Source organism: Oncorhynchus clarkii, chromosome 27 (assembly GCF_045791955.1).
Source record: "Oncorhynchus clarkii lewisi isolate Uvic-CL-2024 chromosome 27, UVic_Ocla_1.0, whole genome shotgun sequence".
NCBI lineage: Eukaryota > Metazoa > Chordata > Actinopteri > Salmoniformes > Salmonidae > Oncorhynchus > Oncorhynchus clarkii.
The window spans coordinates 5,445,288-5,462,262 of record NC_092173.1 but is presented as its reverse complement, the minus strand read 5'-3'; the positions used below and the strand labels follow the sequence as shown (position 1 = coordinate 5,462,262).

The 16,975-nt window shown below is 43.5% G+C and overlaps 1 protein-coding gene across 1 annotated transcript; it reads right to left on the bottom strand.

Annotated features, from left to right (window-relative positions):
• Nucleotides 1-316: 316 nt before the first annotated feature.
• Nucleotides 317-7,080, bottom strand: LOC139386440 (uncharacterized). The gene is made up of 7 exons (XM_071132027.1): nt 6,997-7,080; nt 6,361-6,802; nt 5,712-5,812; nt 4,758-4,987; nt 1,604-1,932; nt 1,330-1,386; nt 317-1,151 (listed from the first exon to the last, which is right to left on the bottom strand). Exons 1-7 carry the CDS (start codon nt 7,078-7,080, stop codon nt 880-882), a joined length of 1,515 nt encoding a protein of 504 aa, XP_070988128.1. The 3' UTR covers nt 317-879.
• Nucleotides 7,081-16,975: the final 9,895 nt, after the last annotated feature.

The following is a 16,975-nucleotide window of genomic DNA, read 5'->3' as shown; positions in this document are numbered from 1 at the left end:
GAAAACATTTCTGGGATCTTTTATTTCAGCTCATAAAGCATGGGACCAACACTTTACATGTTGCGTTTATATTTTTCTTCAGTATATATCAGTTTTACAATATTTTATTCATAATTTGACTTTGCTCATAAACGCAGCCAAAGACTCAGTGCCCTAGGATGTTTATGCATTGCTTCATTCAAGTCTCAGAGGCAAGTTGTAGGAGTGGGCGAGCATGTAACAACCTTCCAATTCCCGTTGATCCTTTAATCTTAAACAACATTCTTTAGTTTAGTTCATTAATTCGACCATTTAAAAAGACAAGCACACATAAAACTTAAAAGTCATGCATGCACATTAAGTTTATTATGATTTTTTTTTTTTTACAGGGACAGTGCACATTAATCAACGTTTCAGCACACGCAGAGCAACAGAACAAAAAGCAGCAAGATAAAATTCATAATAACATACAATAAAGTCTGGGACGTATTTCCACTGTGGTCCTCTTGAGACAAGTTGGCTAGACAAGATCAAACACAGTATGGCAGTGAAATAATCAAACAAAAATGTGATCCTGTGATCAAGTGTCAGATAATGTGGTAAATGTGGTACGTGTATGATGATGGGATAAAGGCAACCACCCCCCCCCCCACCACAAAACCACCTGAATTGATGCATGGTGAAGTCATACACCTACACACAAATGCTTGGTTAAAATAGGCTTTTTTTCCTGCACAATGTGATATTCACTTCACACACATGGCTTGTCTACTTGTCGAACCCCATCTGAACCCAAGATGAGCTTTTTATTACACCGTTGATTGTTAACAAACACTTGCAAACAAACACTATAAAGCTTTAAAACATTATGTGGAGCTTTACTCTGGGAAAGAAAAAGGTTCAGCACATGGTAAGGATGGAATGAAGAGGGAAGGAATCATCGCTGAGATCAGAGATGAAACTTATGGTGTCTGAGAAATTATTTTTCACCCAGATGTAAGTGTTGCCCGGCACCAGTTCAGGGGAGCTGCAGTGGTCGGGTAATGTGACGTAGTGAGGGAAAGGCACGGCGCTGACATGGCCACGCGAGGCCTGCATGTCCATGGCGTTCACCATCACGATGGACCGCTCATTCATCTTCACAGACACACTCTCCACTGTCCCCAGCAGAACTGGACACACACACACACACACACACACACACACACACACACACTTTAGATAAGCGTTGTGAAACCACTGTACTTCCAAGAGTCAAAGAAGATTCTAGTGCTTCCCACTGTTCTTACTAAAGATCAAAGTAGGGAGTAATGTTTCCTGTCATCTTGTGCTTCAAACTGGAGGCCTTACCTCTGCTGTGACACAGGACTTCAGTCTTCAGATCCCCCAGTGGTAGAAGTCTGGGTCCTGAGGATAATGAACAACAGTCTAATCAAATGGACAGAGAGACTCCAGGCACATCAGAAGACATCTCCTTTATCTTATATGAACTAGATATAGAATTCAATAATCATATAACTTGTCTGACTTGTAGGTTGGTCTTTCAGAGACCTTTCAGAGATAAACAGACGCAACTCAAGCTGTGGCATAAATCACAGATCGATTGTATCCTGTTCCCACTGACCTGGAATCACGTTCTTGGTGGTGTTGTGTGGTTCAGGCCTTGGGTGCAGGACCCCGGCGCAGCAAGACCACAGAGAGGCATTGGGGTAGCGGTGCCCACAGCAGGTGAAGCCTGGCTGGGTAGGGTAGAGCACGACTAGCCCTGGGGCAGAGCAGCAGGTCTGGGTGGAGCCGGCCTCCATCAGGACACTCCCACAGCACTGGGCTTCCTCTGAGAGTCTGTCCTGAAACTGCAGGTCGTACAGAGTCCCTGCACAGCACTTCATCTGTCCACTGCTGGGGTCGTAGGCCTTCCCTCCGCAGCAGGAAACATTTCTCAACCTGTGGTGTCTTTGAAGAGAAAAAATACTTTACTTCCCAAAACCAAGAGAACATAATTTCTCATAATTTGGTGCCTTTAATGCTATTGTGCTGTCCTGTTGGGTGATCACCATATGTACTGATCATTAAAAATGTTATGGATTTGATCCATTCTATTTTTTTTTTTAATTCTTTTTATTTTTACCCTTTTTTCTTCCCAATTTCATGGTATCCAATTGGTAGTTACAGTCTTATCTCATCGCTGCAACTCCCGTAAGGACTCAGGAGAGGCGAAGGTCGAGAGCCGTGCGTCCTCCGAAAACACAACCCAATGAAGCCACACTGCTTCTTGACACAATGCCCACTTAACCCGGAAGCCGGCCGCAGCAATGGGTCGGAGGAAACACCGTACACCTGGCGACTGTGTCAGCGTGCACTGCGCCCGGCCCACCACATGTCCGATTTTTTGATTAGTTGTCATCTACATGTGTTATTACTGTGCTTTCAATCATTTACAATGCATTCGGAAAGTGACCAGACCCCTTTCCTTTTTCCACATTATGTTATTAAAAGCCTTATTCTAAATTGTATATAAAAAAACATCCTCATAATGACAAAGCAAAAATACATTTTTAGAAATGTTTGCAAATGTATACAAAATCAAAAACAGAAATACCTTATTTACATAAGTATTCAGACCCTTTGCTATGAGACTCGAAATTAAGCTCAGGTGCATCCAGTTTCCATTGATCATCCTTGAGATGTTTCTACAACTTGATTGGAGTCCACCTGTGCTAAATTCAATTGATTGGACATGATTTGGAGAGGCACACTCCTGTCTATATAAGGTCCCGCAGTTGACAGTGCATAACAGAGCAAAAACCAAGCCATGACATCGAAGGAATTGTACGGAGAGCTCCGAGACAGAATTGAGTCAACGCACAGATCTGGGGAAGGGTACCAAAAAATGTCTGCAGCATTGAAGGTCCTCAAGAACACAGTGGCCTCCATCCTTCTTAAATGGAAGAAGATTAGAACCCCCAAGACTCTTCCTAGAGCTGGCCGCCAGGCCAAACTGTGCAATCAGAGGAGTAGGTCCTTGGTCAGCAAGGTGACCAAGAACCTCATGTTCGCTCTGACAGACCTCCAGAGTTCCTCTGTGGAGATGGGAAAACCTTCCTGAAGGACAACCATCTATGCAGCACTCCACCAATCAGGCTTTTATGCTAGAGTGGCCAGACGGAAGACACTCCTCAGTAAAAAGCATATGAAAGCCTGCTTGGAGTTTGCCAAAAGGCACCTAAAGGACTCTGACCATGAGAAACAAGATCCTCTGGTCTGATGAAACTAAGAACTCTTTGACCTGAATGCCAAGCACCACGTCTGGTGGAAACCTGGCACCATCCCTACGGTGAAGCATGGTGGCGGCAGCATCATGCTGTGGGGATGTTTTTCAGAGGCAGGGGCTGGGAGACTAGTCAGGATCGAGGGAAAGATGAACGGAGCAAAGGACAGAGAGATCATTGATGAAAACCTGCTTCAGAGGTTTACTTTATCCTTTTGGTATACCTTCCAACCTTCCAACATTTTCCTGTCCTGCTAAGCATTCAAAATGTATCAAATGCTTTTGGGTGTCAGGGAAAATGAATGGAGTAAAAAGTACATAATTTTCTTTAGGAATGTAGTGAAGTAAAAGTCTAAGTTGTCAAAAATATAAATAGTAAAGTAAAGATACTCAAAAAAACTACTTAAGTAGTACTTGAAAGTATTACTTAAGTTCTTTACAGCACCGGAAATAAGGCCATGCTCATAAAAATAAAAAAAATCATCCCCTCTAATAGTAAACGGCACCTACCGCCACCGGATTCAGCCACAGAGTCAAAAGTGCGTTACTCACAACTGCACTCACAGACTCTCTTGATTCATGGCCAAAGTATTGAGTAATGGCATCTGTATAAATTCAGACTGCCATGCAACTTCACGGGAACCGCGCTACAGGTCGTGACCCACAAGCACAAGCCAAACAACAGGACGAGTTAGACAAAAACCACTACCTACTGTGTGACCCCTTTCCTGGAAACCCAAAAGCAGACATACCACCTCTCCAGTCTGGCTGTCTAACTGTCTGAATACCACTGACTGGAAAAAGTGAAGTGAAGGAAAGAAAGGGAGGATACCCTTAGACCTGTGGCTTCTGCGGTTGACACCCTGTTGAAATATGTCTGGGAGGCAGTAGTTTGGAAGACATGGTGCATTCCATTAAGAATTCTCCAACATCTGAGGTAGTGGGACTGGGAATGTGGGTATGTTATTTTATCAGAACTGCATCCATCAATGTCTCTCAGACATAAACATACAAAGATGCACACCCAGTCTCAGACAGTGGGTGGGAAAATATTTTACACAGTTAGTTATAGTACAAGCACGCACGTACACACTTTCAAGACATTGCATCAATAATTTGGGCTCCCGAGTGGCGCAGCGGTCTAAGGCACTGCATCTCAGTGCTAGAAGCGTCACTACAGACCCCGATTCGATTCCAGGCTGAATCACATCCGGCCGTGATTGGGAGTCCCATAGGGCGGCGCACAATTGGCCCAGCGTCTTCCAGGTTTGGCCAGGGTAGGCCATCATTGCAAATAAGTATTTGTTCTTAACTGACTTACCTAGTTAAATATAAATAAAAACACTTAGACAGGGAGGCTGGATACATTCTGCTGAAGATGAAGTGATCTAATTATTAGCCCTTAGGCACTCTGAACTGTGCTTGCAGACAGTGATAACCCCACATCTTTGGGATAAACTACCTGACTAGGTTCAACTATCTACAGTTTCCACACTTCAGTGCAACTCACTTGCGTCCGTTGCAGCAGATTTCATTCCAAGGGTAGTATGTCTCCTCCCCACAGCAGTGTTTGTCTGGATCGTTCAGATGAACTCGTGTGCCACACACCATCTCACGGGATGGCAGATACAAGTGGCCACCTGGGGAGCACTGGTACCCATCCTCCACCACATGGTGCAAGGTCTGGTTACAGCACAGCACCCCTCGGTCCTCTACACCATACGGAGTTGTACCGCAGCACTGGGAGAGAGACACACCAGTCAGCAGGGTAACAACACACACACACAACATGAATAACAGACATGCAGACACACCGTGGCATGCACATACCCAAAACTCAAACACAATCACAAAAGTTCACATGCTATAAAAGAGAGTCTAACTTTCTTACCAGGGGACCTGTGCACTCATCCTCTACCAACAGCGTTAGAAAAGAGACCTCTAGTTATCCGTCGTCTGACACACTCTCACACAAAAGAGGAGCTGCTCTACTCTCAACTGGTTGCAGGGTGGGGCTTACAGTACTAAATGTGCTGTCAGAACTGACATGGTACCGCATAGAGCCCAAGTAAAGCAAACACCACAAATAGTTATTGTTACTGGTAAATCACGGGGCAGAGTTTCTCCTTGATAGACAGCACTCTAGAACATTGGCAATGAGTATGGGACACCCACTTCCCAATGGGGCCCTGTCTAAACATTCTGAGTGGACTTAAATCGGTCTGTTGAAAACTTATAGTGTCAGCCTTGTCTTACATTGCCACTTTTAGATATTTCGGCCATTTTAGACAGATACTTTACCTGCATTGTCTTTATGCCTCGACCAACAACAACTCAACAGGTAGATGGATGATTAAGCTGTTTTACTTGACTTTGACTGACATGAGGAGAACTGAACCTAATGTAGTGGAGGAGGATCAGTGAACTAGGCTTTAGCTGTAGGCCTTAGGTCTACTGGACTCACCAGGTTTACTCCAAGCACCTTATTGGACACCTTCCCGCAACAGCAGGTTTTGATGTCTGGATTGTACACCTTAGAGCCACAGCTAGCACTATGGTAGTGACCTGGGCAGACAGATGGGAAGGAGGGAGGACCGTGATGTTCAAGAAAGGGAGATCATGAACTAAACCCCAAATCTAACACACCTGTCATAATTGTTTTCTTTACTAAAGTAGAGGTTTATTATTATTATTTCTAAAGTTACTGCATAGGTGTAAACATTTTTTTTTTTAGCAAGACACTTGTACAGCCTAAGAAAGTAGCAGAAATGTGCAGAAAGAAGTTTTGAATGCATTTTATTGAAGGGAAACAATAACAGTCTTGAACCTTTTTGGCAACATCGTGATACATTATTATATACTGTACAATGAGGAATTCAACTACAAAATACTAGTCTTCTCCCATTTTTTTAACCATTGCCCCCCACCCACAAGGTGTATAAACAACAGCAATAAATAAGAATAAAATAAGATAATAGATAGATAGAAAACAAATACGTGAAGAACATAAATCAATCAACTCTAATTAGCACATGTAGGACAGTATGCAAGTGTGTATACATGGACTTTGGAGATGTATTTCTCACATGTGCAGCACATTGTATTTGTTTTACAGTTTCCTCCTCTTGCTGCTCCAGCTGCAGACTCAGGTGGATCAGGAAAAGATTCAGCCCCCTGAACAGCTTTCACAAGCGCTGCAGAGGCTGCTGTACGGGGGAGGCGCTCCCTTCTTTGAATGTGTGGGGTTACAAGTACCTTTCCCAGCTGCTCCAGGAACATCCTCATGTTCCGCTTATCGGGCATCCAGGTAGGGTTGATCTTGTTCCATATCATGAAGGCATTGTATGAGGACACATCAGTGATGTTATGGAAGATGACCAGGAGCCAGCGGGCTGTCATCGTCCTGCAGCTGTAAGTTCCAAACACGTTGTCCAGGTTGTCCACACCTCCTTTGTTGTGGTTGTAGTCCAGGATGATGGCTGGCTTCCTGTCCTCACGAGCACTGATCTCAGCCGTTTTGTGCAGTGTGCTCAGGAGGAGCACATTCTTGTTACTCTGTTGTTTAGGTAAGACATTGAGTGGTGGTGAAGGCAAACTTTTAGTCGTGTGTTTCTCCCCCTTGTTGCGAGGAGTGCAGTGTGTGTGTGCGCTCGCGCGCGTCTCTGTGGTAAATAATTGTGCCCACCATGGTGATCTTCCTCTTCAGGAGCTGCTGGCTGAGTTAAGAGGTGAAGAAATTGTCACGTGACATTGTGCCCCCTCAGCCCATCAACCCGCATCCCCTGGTTCTTCTCCGGGTCTCCACTAGTCGGCTTCCCTGTGTAGACTTGCATCTTCCAAGAGTAGCTGGATTGTGCATCACAGGGCCATCCATATCTTGATGCCATACTTTGCTGGCTTGCTGGGCATATACTGCCGGAAAGGACAGCGACCTTTTGGCAAAAGAGATTACTATCAGTAATTAGTATCAGTGTCACAGAGAACAATCACATAAATCAATGATATTACAGAAATACATAATAAAATGAACTGTGAAAATCACTTAAATTTTTATTTTCATCTGTAATGTACCTCTGAATGGAACCAGTTGCTCATCCACCGTTACTTCAGGCCCAGGGTTGTAGAGGTATGGCAGACGCTCCACCCACTTCTCCCAGACCTCTCTTACGGTAGCCAGTTTGTCTCTCACAGATCTTGCAGGTCTTCAAATCGTAGCATTCTTGAGAAAGTGTGAAATACTTTCAGTGGCATCGTGGCACGGAAAATCACCCTTTCACTCTCTGCATCCCAGAGACGACATGTAGCCTCACCTCGGGACCTATACACACTCGCTAAGATTAACAGCCCTATGTAGGCATGCAGGTCAATCTCATCCATCCTTTTACAGTTCCATATTTACGGAAACCCTCCAAATTTGTCATCTCCAGGATAATCTTTTCAATGGCTCGTGTGATGAACATGTAGAATGTTGAGGCGATGTCCTGGGCAAGGTCAACTGCATGTCTTGTGGGCCCGGGGTTCATCCTTATGACATTGTGTGCTGCCATCCTTCCCTGGTTGTCATATGGTGACAAGGACCATGTTACTTTGCTGTTCTTTGACAAAAATGTCTCTCTTTCAGCTTGGGGGATTTCTTCTTCATCTGAAGATGATGCATCGTGCTCTGGGTTGTATTCTTCCCCATCTTCTTCAGATACCTCATCCTATTCTAAATCTTTGTTCTCTTGTTCCTCCTGGACATCTGAAAAAATCTGATCTACGACCTGTTGGACACTGAAACATGTACTCATAGCTTCACCAAAGAGAGAACTGGGACTGTCATCTGCAGCACCTTTATAGCCTCTGACTGCATTCCCCATTAGTAAACAATGCTTTCAATAATTGTTTATTTTGTCTGAAATGTTGTTTATTTTGTCTGACATTGTTTTAATTTTGTCTGTGAACTTGAGTCATGTGTTTCTTGTTTTAGTTTTGTCAGTTCAATCAGTAGTGTGTGTGTGTGTGTGTGCGCGCGCGCGCGCGTGCGTCTCTGTGGTAAATTATTTTATAACTGCCGGGTCAAAAATGACCCTAAGACGATCTTTGTACCCGGTGGTGTACAAATTTAATGGAAATATGAGCAAAGGCGATGTTTCACTTTTTCTAATATTAGGGTCACTCTTGGAAAAGTCATAACATTTCAAGTTGAATAAATATCATTTAGGGGGTTTTCTCTGCTGTTAAACAGAGTGGTCATTTTTTACCCTTAAGACAACACAAGGGTTAAGTTAAAATACTTTAAACTACTACTTAAGTTGTTTTGGGGGGGTATCTGTACTGTACTATTCATATTTTGGACAACTTTTCCTTCACTACATTGCTAAAGATAATAACGTACTTTTTACTCCATACATTTTCACTGACACCCAAAAGTACTCGTTACATTTTGATTGCTTAGCAGGACAGGAAAATGGTCCAATTCACACTCTTAACAAGAGAACATCCCTAGTCATCCCTACTGCCTCTGATCTGGCGGACTCACTAAATACACATGCTTCGTTTGTAAATGATGCCTGAGTGTTGAAGTGTGCCCCATGCTTTCCATAAATAAAAAAACAAGAAAATGGTATCATCTGGTTTGCTTAATATAAGGAATTTGAAATTATTTGTACTTTTACTTTTGATAGTTTAGTATATTTTAGCAATTACATTTAATTTTGATACTTAAGTATATTTAAAACCAAAATACTTTTCGACTTTTAGTCAAGTAGTATTTTACTGGGTGACTTTCACTTTTACTTGAGTCATTTTCTATTAAGGTATCTTTACTTTTACTCAAGTATGGGTACTTTTCCCATCACTGGTTATATAGCCCAGTAATCTCCTCCTATTAACTCTGTACATGAATGGCGCTGATGCGTTGGTAGTACCCATCTCGGTAACGACCATGTTTTAATTTTTTTTTTAATTGACTTTAATTTATTCTGGGGAGCCCAATTGAGACCAGCATCTCATTTGCAATGTTGCCCTGAGAACAAACATTCCATCAACACAGAAGATACAAACTAGTCAGCTATGAATACATTACATCAGGATAATACAACAAGTTATAATAGTGAATTGAAACAATTGCACACTTCAGTGAACTCATTTACAACAGAGTTTTAAACTGCCCTATCGGCACAAGGGAATCGGGTGTACTTTGTTTTGTAAGGTATTGCATAACTGTGGTGCGTTAAAACTAAAAGGTGGATTTACCAAACTTTGTCGAGACAAGCGAGTCCTCAAGAGTTAACCAGCCCTGCAAACAGGTAAACATGAAAAGGACCAGAAACTAAATTGTAGACCTGAACCAGGCTGGGAAGACTGAATCTGCAATAGGTAAGCAGCTTGCTTTGAAGAAATCAACTGTGGGAGCAATTATTAGGAAATGGAAGACATACAAGATCACTGATAATCTCCCTCGATCTGGGGCTCCACGCAAGATCTCACCCCGTGAGGTCAAAATGATCACAAGAAAAAATCCCAGAACCACACGGGGGGACCTAGTGAATGACCTGCAGAGAGCTGGGACCAAAGTAACAAAGCCTACCATCAGTAACACACTACGCCGCCAAGGACTCAAATCCTGCAGTGCCAGACGTGTCCCCCTGCTTAAGCCAGTACATGTCCAGGCCGGTCTGAAGTTTGCTAGAGAGCATTTGGATGATCCAGAAGAAGATTGGGAGAATGTCATATGGTCAGATGAAACCAAAATATAACTTGTTGGTAAACTCAACTCGTCGTGTTTGGAGGACAAAGAATGCTGAGTTGCATCCAAAGAACACCACACCTACTGTGAAGCATGGGGGTGGAAACATCATGTTTTGGGGCTGTTTTTCTGCAAAGGGACCAGGACGACTGATTTGTGTAAAGGAAAGAATGAATGGGGCCATGTATCGTGAGATTTTGAGTGAAAACCTACTTCCATCAGCAAGGGCATTGAAGATAACGTGGCTGGGTCTTTCCGCATGACAATGATCCCAAACACACCACCCGGGCAACGAAGGAGTGGCTTCGTAAGAAGCATTTCACGGTCCTGGAGTGGCCTAGCCAGTCTCCAGATCTCATCTCCATAGAAAATCTTTGGAGGGAGTTGAAAGTCCGTGTTGCCCAGCAACAGCCCCAAAACATCACTGCTCTAGAGGAGATCTGCATGGAGGAATGGGCCAAAATACCAGCAACAGTGTGTGAAAACCTTGTGAAGACTTACAGAAAACGTTTGACCTCTGTCATTGCCAACAAAGGGTATATAACAAAGTATTGAGGTAAACTTTTGTTATTGACCAAATACTTATTTTCCACCATAATTTGCAAATAAATTCATTAAAAATCCTACAATGTGATTTTCTGGATTTTTTTTCTTCTCATTTTGTCTGTCATAGTTGAAGTGTACCTATGATGAAAATTACAGGCCTCTCTCATCTTTTTAAGTGGGAGAACTTAAACAATTGGTGCCTGACTAAATACTTTTTTGCCCCACTGTATATGTGTGAGGTCCATCCGATGCATTGTGTATGAAATCTGAAATATTATGTAAGTGTTTTGGTTAAGAGAAGGATGTGATTTTAGAAAAAAAATTCTATAAGAGGACATTTTTCTATAACTGTGCACAGTAAGTAGTCACCTCCCCCTTGAGTGAGGTCAGAGAGCATGTCAGCCTGCCGGAACCGCCCCTTTGCTGCAAACTGTATAAATTATTGATTAAGAAATGAACAAATTAACATACTAGAGAGACGTTGAGCTGCAGCTCACGTTTAAAGTGGATTCAAAACTTTTAATCTCAACACGAGGTAGGGACAATAAAGTCACCTCCTGGACAATCACTGGTACGGCTGATTAGCTGTCTGAAGTAAAGTATCTAGAAAGCGAATTGAAGTGGAACCATTCTACTACTCTTCTCAAACCCCCGTGGTACGCTACTCTCATCACCCCACTGGGAACCATCGACATGGCTGGCTAGCCTACCTTGAAAGAAGCATCTTTCAGAGCGAATTGAAGGAGAATAAACTTGTTGTTCTGTTCAGGACTACACGACAAGTCACCGGATACCGGACGACTGCAAAGGAGAACTGTAGAAGATGGGTGGGGGCCCCTTTTGGACAATCAGAGCCTTACAAGCATGGAGCAAAAAGGCCCAACCAACCCCCTTTCCAAAAAGGCCCGGTTAGGAGGGATACACGGCAAACCAAGGCATTTCCACGTAAATACATTCATTATTTGTTACTCCAAGCAGACAGTGGTTCGTGTGCAAATTATAAGTGAGAGTAACCTGTTTTAGAGAAATGGAATCATTGAATATTGTAAGAGCTTTCATTGTCTGCTTATATGCTCCCTTTATTTATCTTACGGTTCTGACCTGGTGTATTCTGTCACTGGGCATTTCAAAAGTGCTAAACAAATTGTTATATTGACTATGTCCGTCCTAGCTCGCTCATTAATGTCTTAATCGAACGCCATACTTACGCCATAGTTTGTGGATCTCAATTGTCATTAGAAACCACATTTAAGCAAGTCAGCCATATCAGCTATGTTTCTTTTAAAGGCAGTAAATGAGGCTAAATCTTATCGCTGCCAGACAAGGCTCCGCTGATAGCCAGGTGTAGCAGTGGTAAGATGTTGAGGCTGCTGTTGGGACAGCTTTATGTAGGCCGTTTGTGGGCATCGTTTGTCACCGTTATAGTGCAATTAATGTATTGTTTAGTGTTGTGTAGTGGCTTTGCTGGCATGCATCCCACTTGTTATTTTTTTTCCCCCACCAAGATTTACATGCTAAGATTGGCACTGCTCTCAGACTCAGACTTGCAAAGATGTCTGAAAGATAGGGAAAATATTTTCCACTGTTTATTATAGTGGAAACGCACACACACACACACACACACACACACACACACACACACACACACACACACACACACACACACACACACACACACACACACGTAGTAAACCTTGTGCTGTCTTACCTGGAGTATGGCTGAGTGTTCCCTCACAGCAGGTCTGGTCATGTGAGTAACTTTGTCCCTGGAGACATGTAGGGTTCACACAGCAACGTTCTATTATTGGGTTAAAGCAGGCACATTGACCACAAGGCTTCTCCCCAGGCATACTGCATGTGGAGAAACAGACACACACACACAGACACACACACACAATTAGATGCATAATAAACATGTACATAAAGACACACATAAACAAACCATAAATATAATTATATGTACACAAATACACATTCTCAAGCTCTTTTATTTATTTTTTAAATAATCCATAAGCATGTTTTTAATTATTCCACCCCTCTCAGACAAAAGGTTGACAGTTAAAGGTTGAGGTTATCATAATATCAATGTGCTTGTCGGCAGACCATTCCAATGTCTCGGGCCAAGACCAAGAGCCTAAACCCACAAGGAAAATAAAACTATTTGTAGCACCTACAAAGAAGCTGACATGTTTAATATATATATATATATATATTGCATCATTTAAAACAGGTGTCATACCCATTGTGGCTTTGACCCAAAAGGACCACCTATGATTTTATAACCTGAATGTAAATTAAATGGTTGAATTGAACATTGAATAAAGTTAGACATGAGGTTCAGTGTACGGTTGAAGGGAAAAGGAAACCTTACCAGTTTGGAGAACTCTGAGCAATTTTTTTGTTCTGAAAAATAGAAAGAACAAAATACACACAAAGATGACAAACCATCATAATGTGAAGTTTCATTACAACCACACAAAACCAGCAGGTTGCCTTTTACTAACATTAAACATTGTCCTTTCAGATGAGATATTTCTTAACGTTCAGTTTTTCACTGATATTTGCTTCATGTACAAGTAAAGGCATTGTGGTAGGAAAAGGTTCACAAAAAAAGAGAGGCATGGCATAGGCTGTCACAAATCCCTGGCCATAGAGAGGCTTTTATTCTCTATTTTGGTGAGGACAGGGTGTGACTGGGGTGGGCTTTCTAGTTTCTTTATTTCTATGTTTTCTATTTCTTTGTGTTTGGCCGGGTGTGGTTCTCAATCAGAGGCAGCTGTCTATCGTTGTCTCTGATTGAGAATCATCATACTTAGGCTGCTTTTTCCCCACCTGTGCTTTGTGGGTAGTTATTTTCTGTTTTGTGTTTCTGCACCTGACAGAACTGTTCGTTGTCGTTTTGCACTTTGTTATTTTGTTTCAGTGGTCAAGTGTTTTGAAAAGAAATCATGAACACGTAGCACGCTGCGCTTTGGTCCTCTTCTTCAGACGAGCGTGACATAGGCTAGACATAACATCAAACAAAACAGCCTCCCCACCCTCCCCAGTTGAGGGACGGGGCTGGAGAAATGTAATCACTCTCTAATTCATAGAAAGAATCAATGGGTACATATTATTCATTTATATGTCCAAAAATGGATGTAGCAACTGCTGATTGCCCCTTTAAGGACTTAACACCCTTCCACATTACATAACCCCCCCATATACTCAATATTACACATCCCCTTAATATCCAAAATACCTGAATATTGCACATCCCTATAACCTCCCTTTTATATTACACACTTGGTTACATTTCACTGTAGTTCACTATCGCATGTTCACTAATGAGTGAGTCCAAATGTAGGGTGAAGATGGCACCGACAGACATGGCAGCTCTGCTTCTAGCTCCTAAGCAACTTTGCAGTATTTCATTTTTTTGTGTGTTATTTCTTACATTATTAACCCAGAAGGTTTTTTGTGTTATTACATACAGCTGGAAATAACTTTTGGATATCAGAGCGGCGGTAACTCACCAACATTATGACCAGAAATTTGACTTTCCCGAATTGGATCCTTTGTTCGTACACCCCAGGGCAATTAACTTATCCCAAGACGCCACCAGCGGAGAAGAGATATTCAGAGATATACTTCTAGTCCAGTGCGACCAGCCACCGCTTCAGAGTATTTTACTCACTACTGTTTAGTCCCTGGACAATAAAGTAGATGAGCTCAGGGCGAGGATCTCCTTCCAGAGAGACATCAGGGACTGTAACATACTCTGTTTCACGGAATCATGGCTCCTTCCAGATATACTGTCACCGTCCATACAGCCAGCTGGGTTCTCAGTACATCGCGCAGACAGGAATAAAGACCTCTCCTCGAAGATGAAAGGCAGTTGTTTATGTTTCATGATTAGCTAATCATGGTGTGCTTGTGATAATGTACAGGAACTTAAGTCCTTTTGTTTTCCCAGCCTAGAATATCTCCCAATCAAATGTCCACCATATTACCTCCCAAGAGCATTCGCTTCGGTTATGGTCACAGCCATGTATATTCCCCCTCGAGCCGAAACCATAACGGCCCTCACTGTACTTTGTGCAAAGTGGAAACCACATATCCTGAGGCCACATTTATTATTGGCAATTCAACGGCTCAGACACGAGACGTATGTGGCAGGGTCTACAGACAATCACGGATTACAAAGGGAAAGCCAGGCACGTTGCGGACACCTACGACTTGCTTCTGAACAAGCTAAACACCTTCATTGCCCACTTTGAGGATAACACAGTGCCACCAACGTGGTCTGCTTCCAAAGGACTGTGGGCTCTCATTCTTCGTGGCCGACGTGAGTAAGACATTTAGGAGTGTTAACTCTCGCAAGGTTGCCGGCCCAGACGGTATCCCTAGCCGTGTCCTCAGAGCATGCGCAGACCAGCTGGCTGGAGTGTTTACGGACATATTCAATCTCTCCCGATCCCAGTCTGCTGTCCCCACTTGCGTCAAGATGTTCACCATTGCTCCTGTACCCAAGAAAGCAAAGGTAACTGAACTAAATTACTATTGTCCCGTAGCACTCACTTCTGTTATCATTAAGTGTTTTGAGAGGCTAGTTAAGGATCATATCACCTCCACCTTACCTTTGACCCACTTCAATTTGCATACCGCCCCAATAGATTCACAGATGATGCTCTCACCACTGTACTGCACACTGCCCTTTCCCATCTGGACAAGAGGAATACATGTGTAAGAATACTGTTCGTTGACTAAAGCTCAGCCTTCAACAACATAGTACCCTCGAAGCTCATCATTAAGCTCGGGGCCCTGGGTCTGAAACCCGCCCTTTGCAACTAGGTACTGGACTTCCTGACGGGCAGCCTCCAGGTGGTGAAGGTAGGAAACAATACCTCCACCATGCTGATCCTCAACACAGGGGCCCCACAAGGGTGCATGCTCAGCCCCCTCCTGCACTCTCAGTTCACCCATGACCCATTACACGATGGCGCCGGAGGAGAGGGCTGCCGTCTTATTGGCTCTTAACCAACCACGCTATTTTGTTTGTTTTTTCGCTTTGTTCGTAACTTGTTTTGTACATAATGTTGCTGCTACCGTCTCTTATGACCGAAAAGAGTTTCTGGACATCAGAACTGCGATTGCTCACCTCAAGCTGGACAAAGAGTTCTTCTTCAAAGAGTCGGGCGGGAGGGATATACTACTACAGACACCTGACCAGGCCCAGATCCCCGTGATTCGCTTGAGAAGGAAACAGAGATTTAATGGAAAAAGATCAGGGTGCCTTGGGAGGAACAGGCAAAGAGTAGATAATCTGCCCTTGCCTTTCATCCTGTGAGCTGATGTTCAATCGCTGGAAAATAAATGGGACGAGCTGAAAGCATGTATGTCCTACCAACGGGACAATAAAAACTGTAGTATCTTACATTTCACTGAGTCATGACTGAACGACGACATTAAGAAAGGTTGGTCATGACTCACATCAACACCATTATCCCAGAAACCCTAGACCTACTCCAATTTGCATACCGCCCAAACAGATCCACAGATGATGCAATCTCTATTGCACTCCACACTGCCCTTTCACACCTGGACAAAAGGTACTGTATGTGAGAATGCTATTCATTGACTACAGCTCAGCGTTCAACACCATAGTGCCCTCAAAGCTCATCACTAAGCTAAGGACCCTGGGACTAAACACCTCCCTCTGCAACTGGATCCTGTACTTCCTGATGGGCCACCCCCAGGTGGTAAGGATGGGTAACAAGATATCTGCCATGCTGATCATCAACACGGGGGCCCCTCAGGGGTGTGTGCTCAGCTCCCTCCTGTACTTCCTGTTTACTCATGATGGCACGGCCAGGCAGGACTCCAAAACCATCATTAAGTTTGCTGATGACACAACAGTGGCAGGCCTGATCACCGACAACAATGAGACAGCCTATAAGGAGGTGGTCAGAGACCTGACCATGTGGTGCAAGGACAGCAACCTCTCACTCAATGTGATCAAGACAAAGGAGATGATTGTGGACTACAGGAAAAGGAGGACCGAACATGTCCCCATTCTCGTCGACTGTGCTGTGGTGGAGCAGGTTGAGAGCTTCAAGTTCCTTGGCATCCACATCACCAACAAACTAACATGGTCCAAGCACACCAAGACAGTTGTGAAGAGGCCACGATAAAACCTATTCCCCCTCAGGAGACTGAAAAGATTTGGCATGGGTCCTCAGATCCTCAAAACGTTTTACAGCTGCACCATCGAGAGCATCACTGCCTGGTATGGCAACTGCTTGGCCTCTGACCGCAAGACTCTGTAGAGGGTAGTGCGTATGGCCTGGGACATCACCGGGGCCAAGCTTACAGCCATCCAGGACCTCTATACCAGGCGGTGTCAGAGGAAGACCCGAAAATGTGTCAAAGACTCCAGCCACCCTACTCATAGACTGTTTTCTCTGCTACCG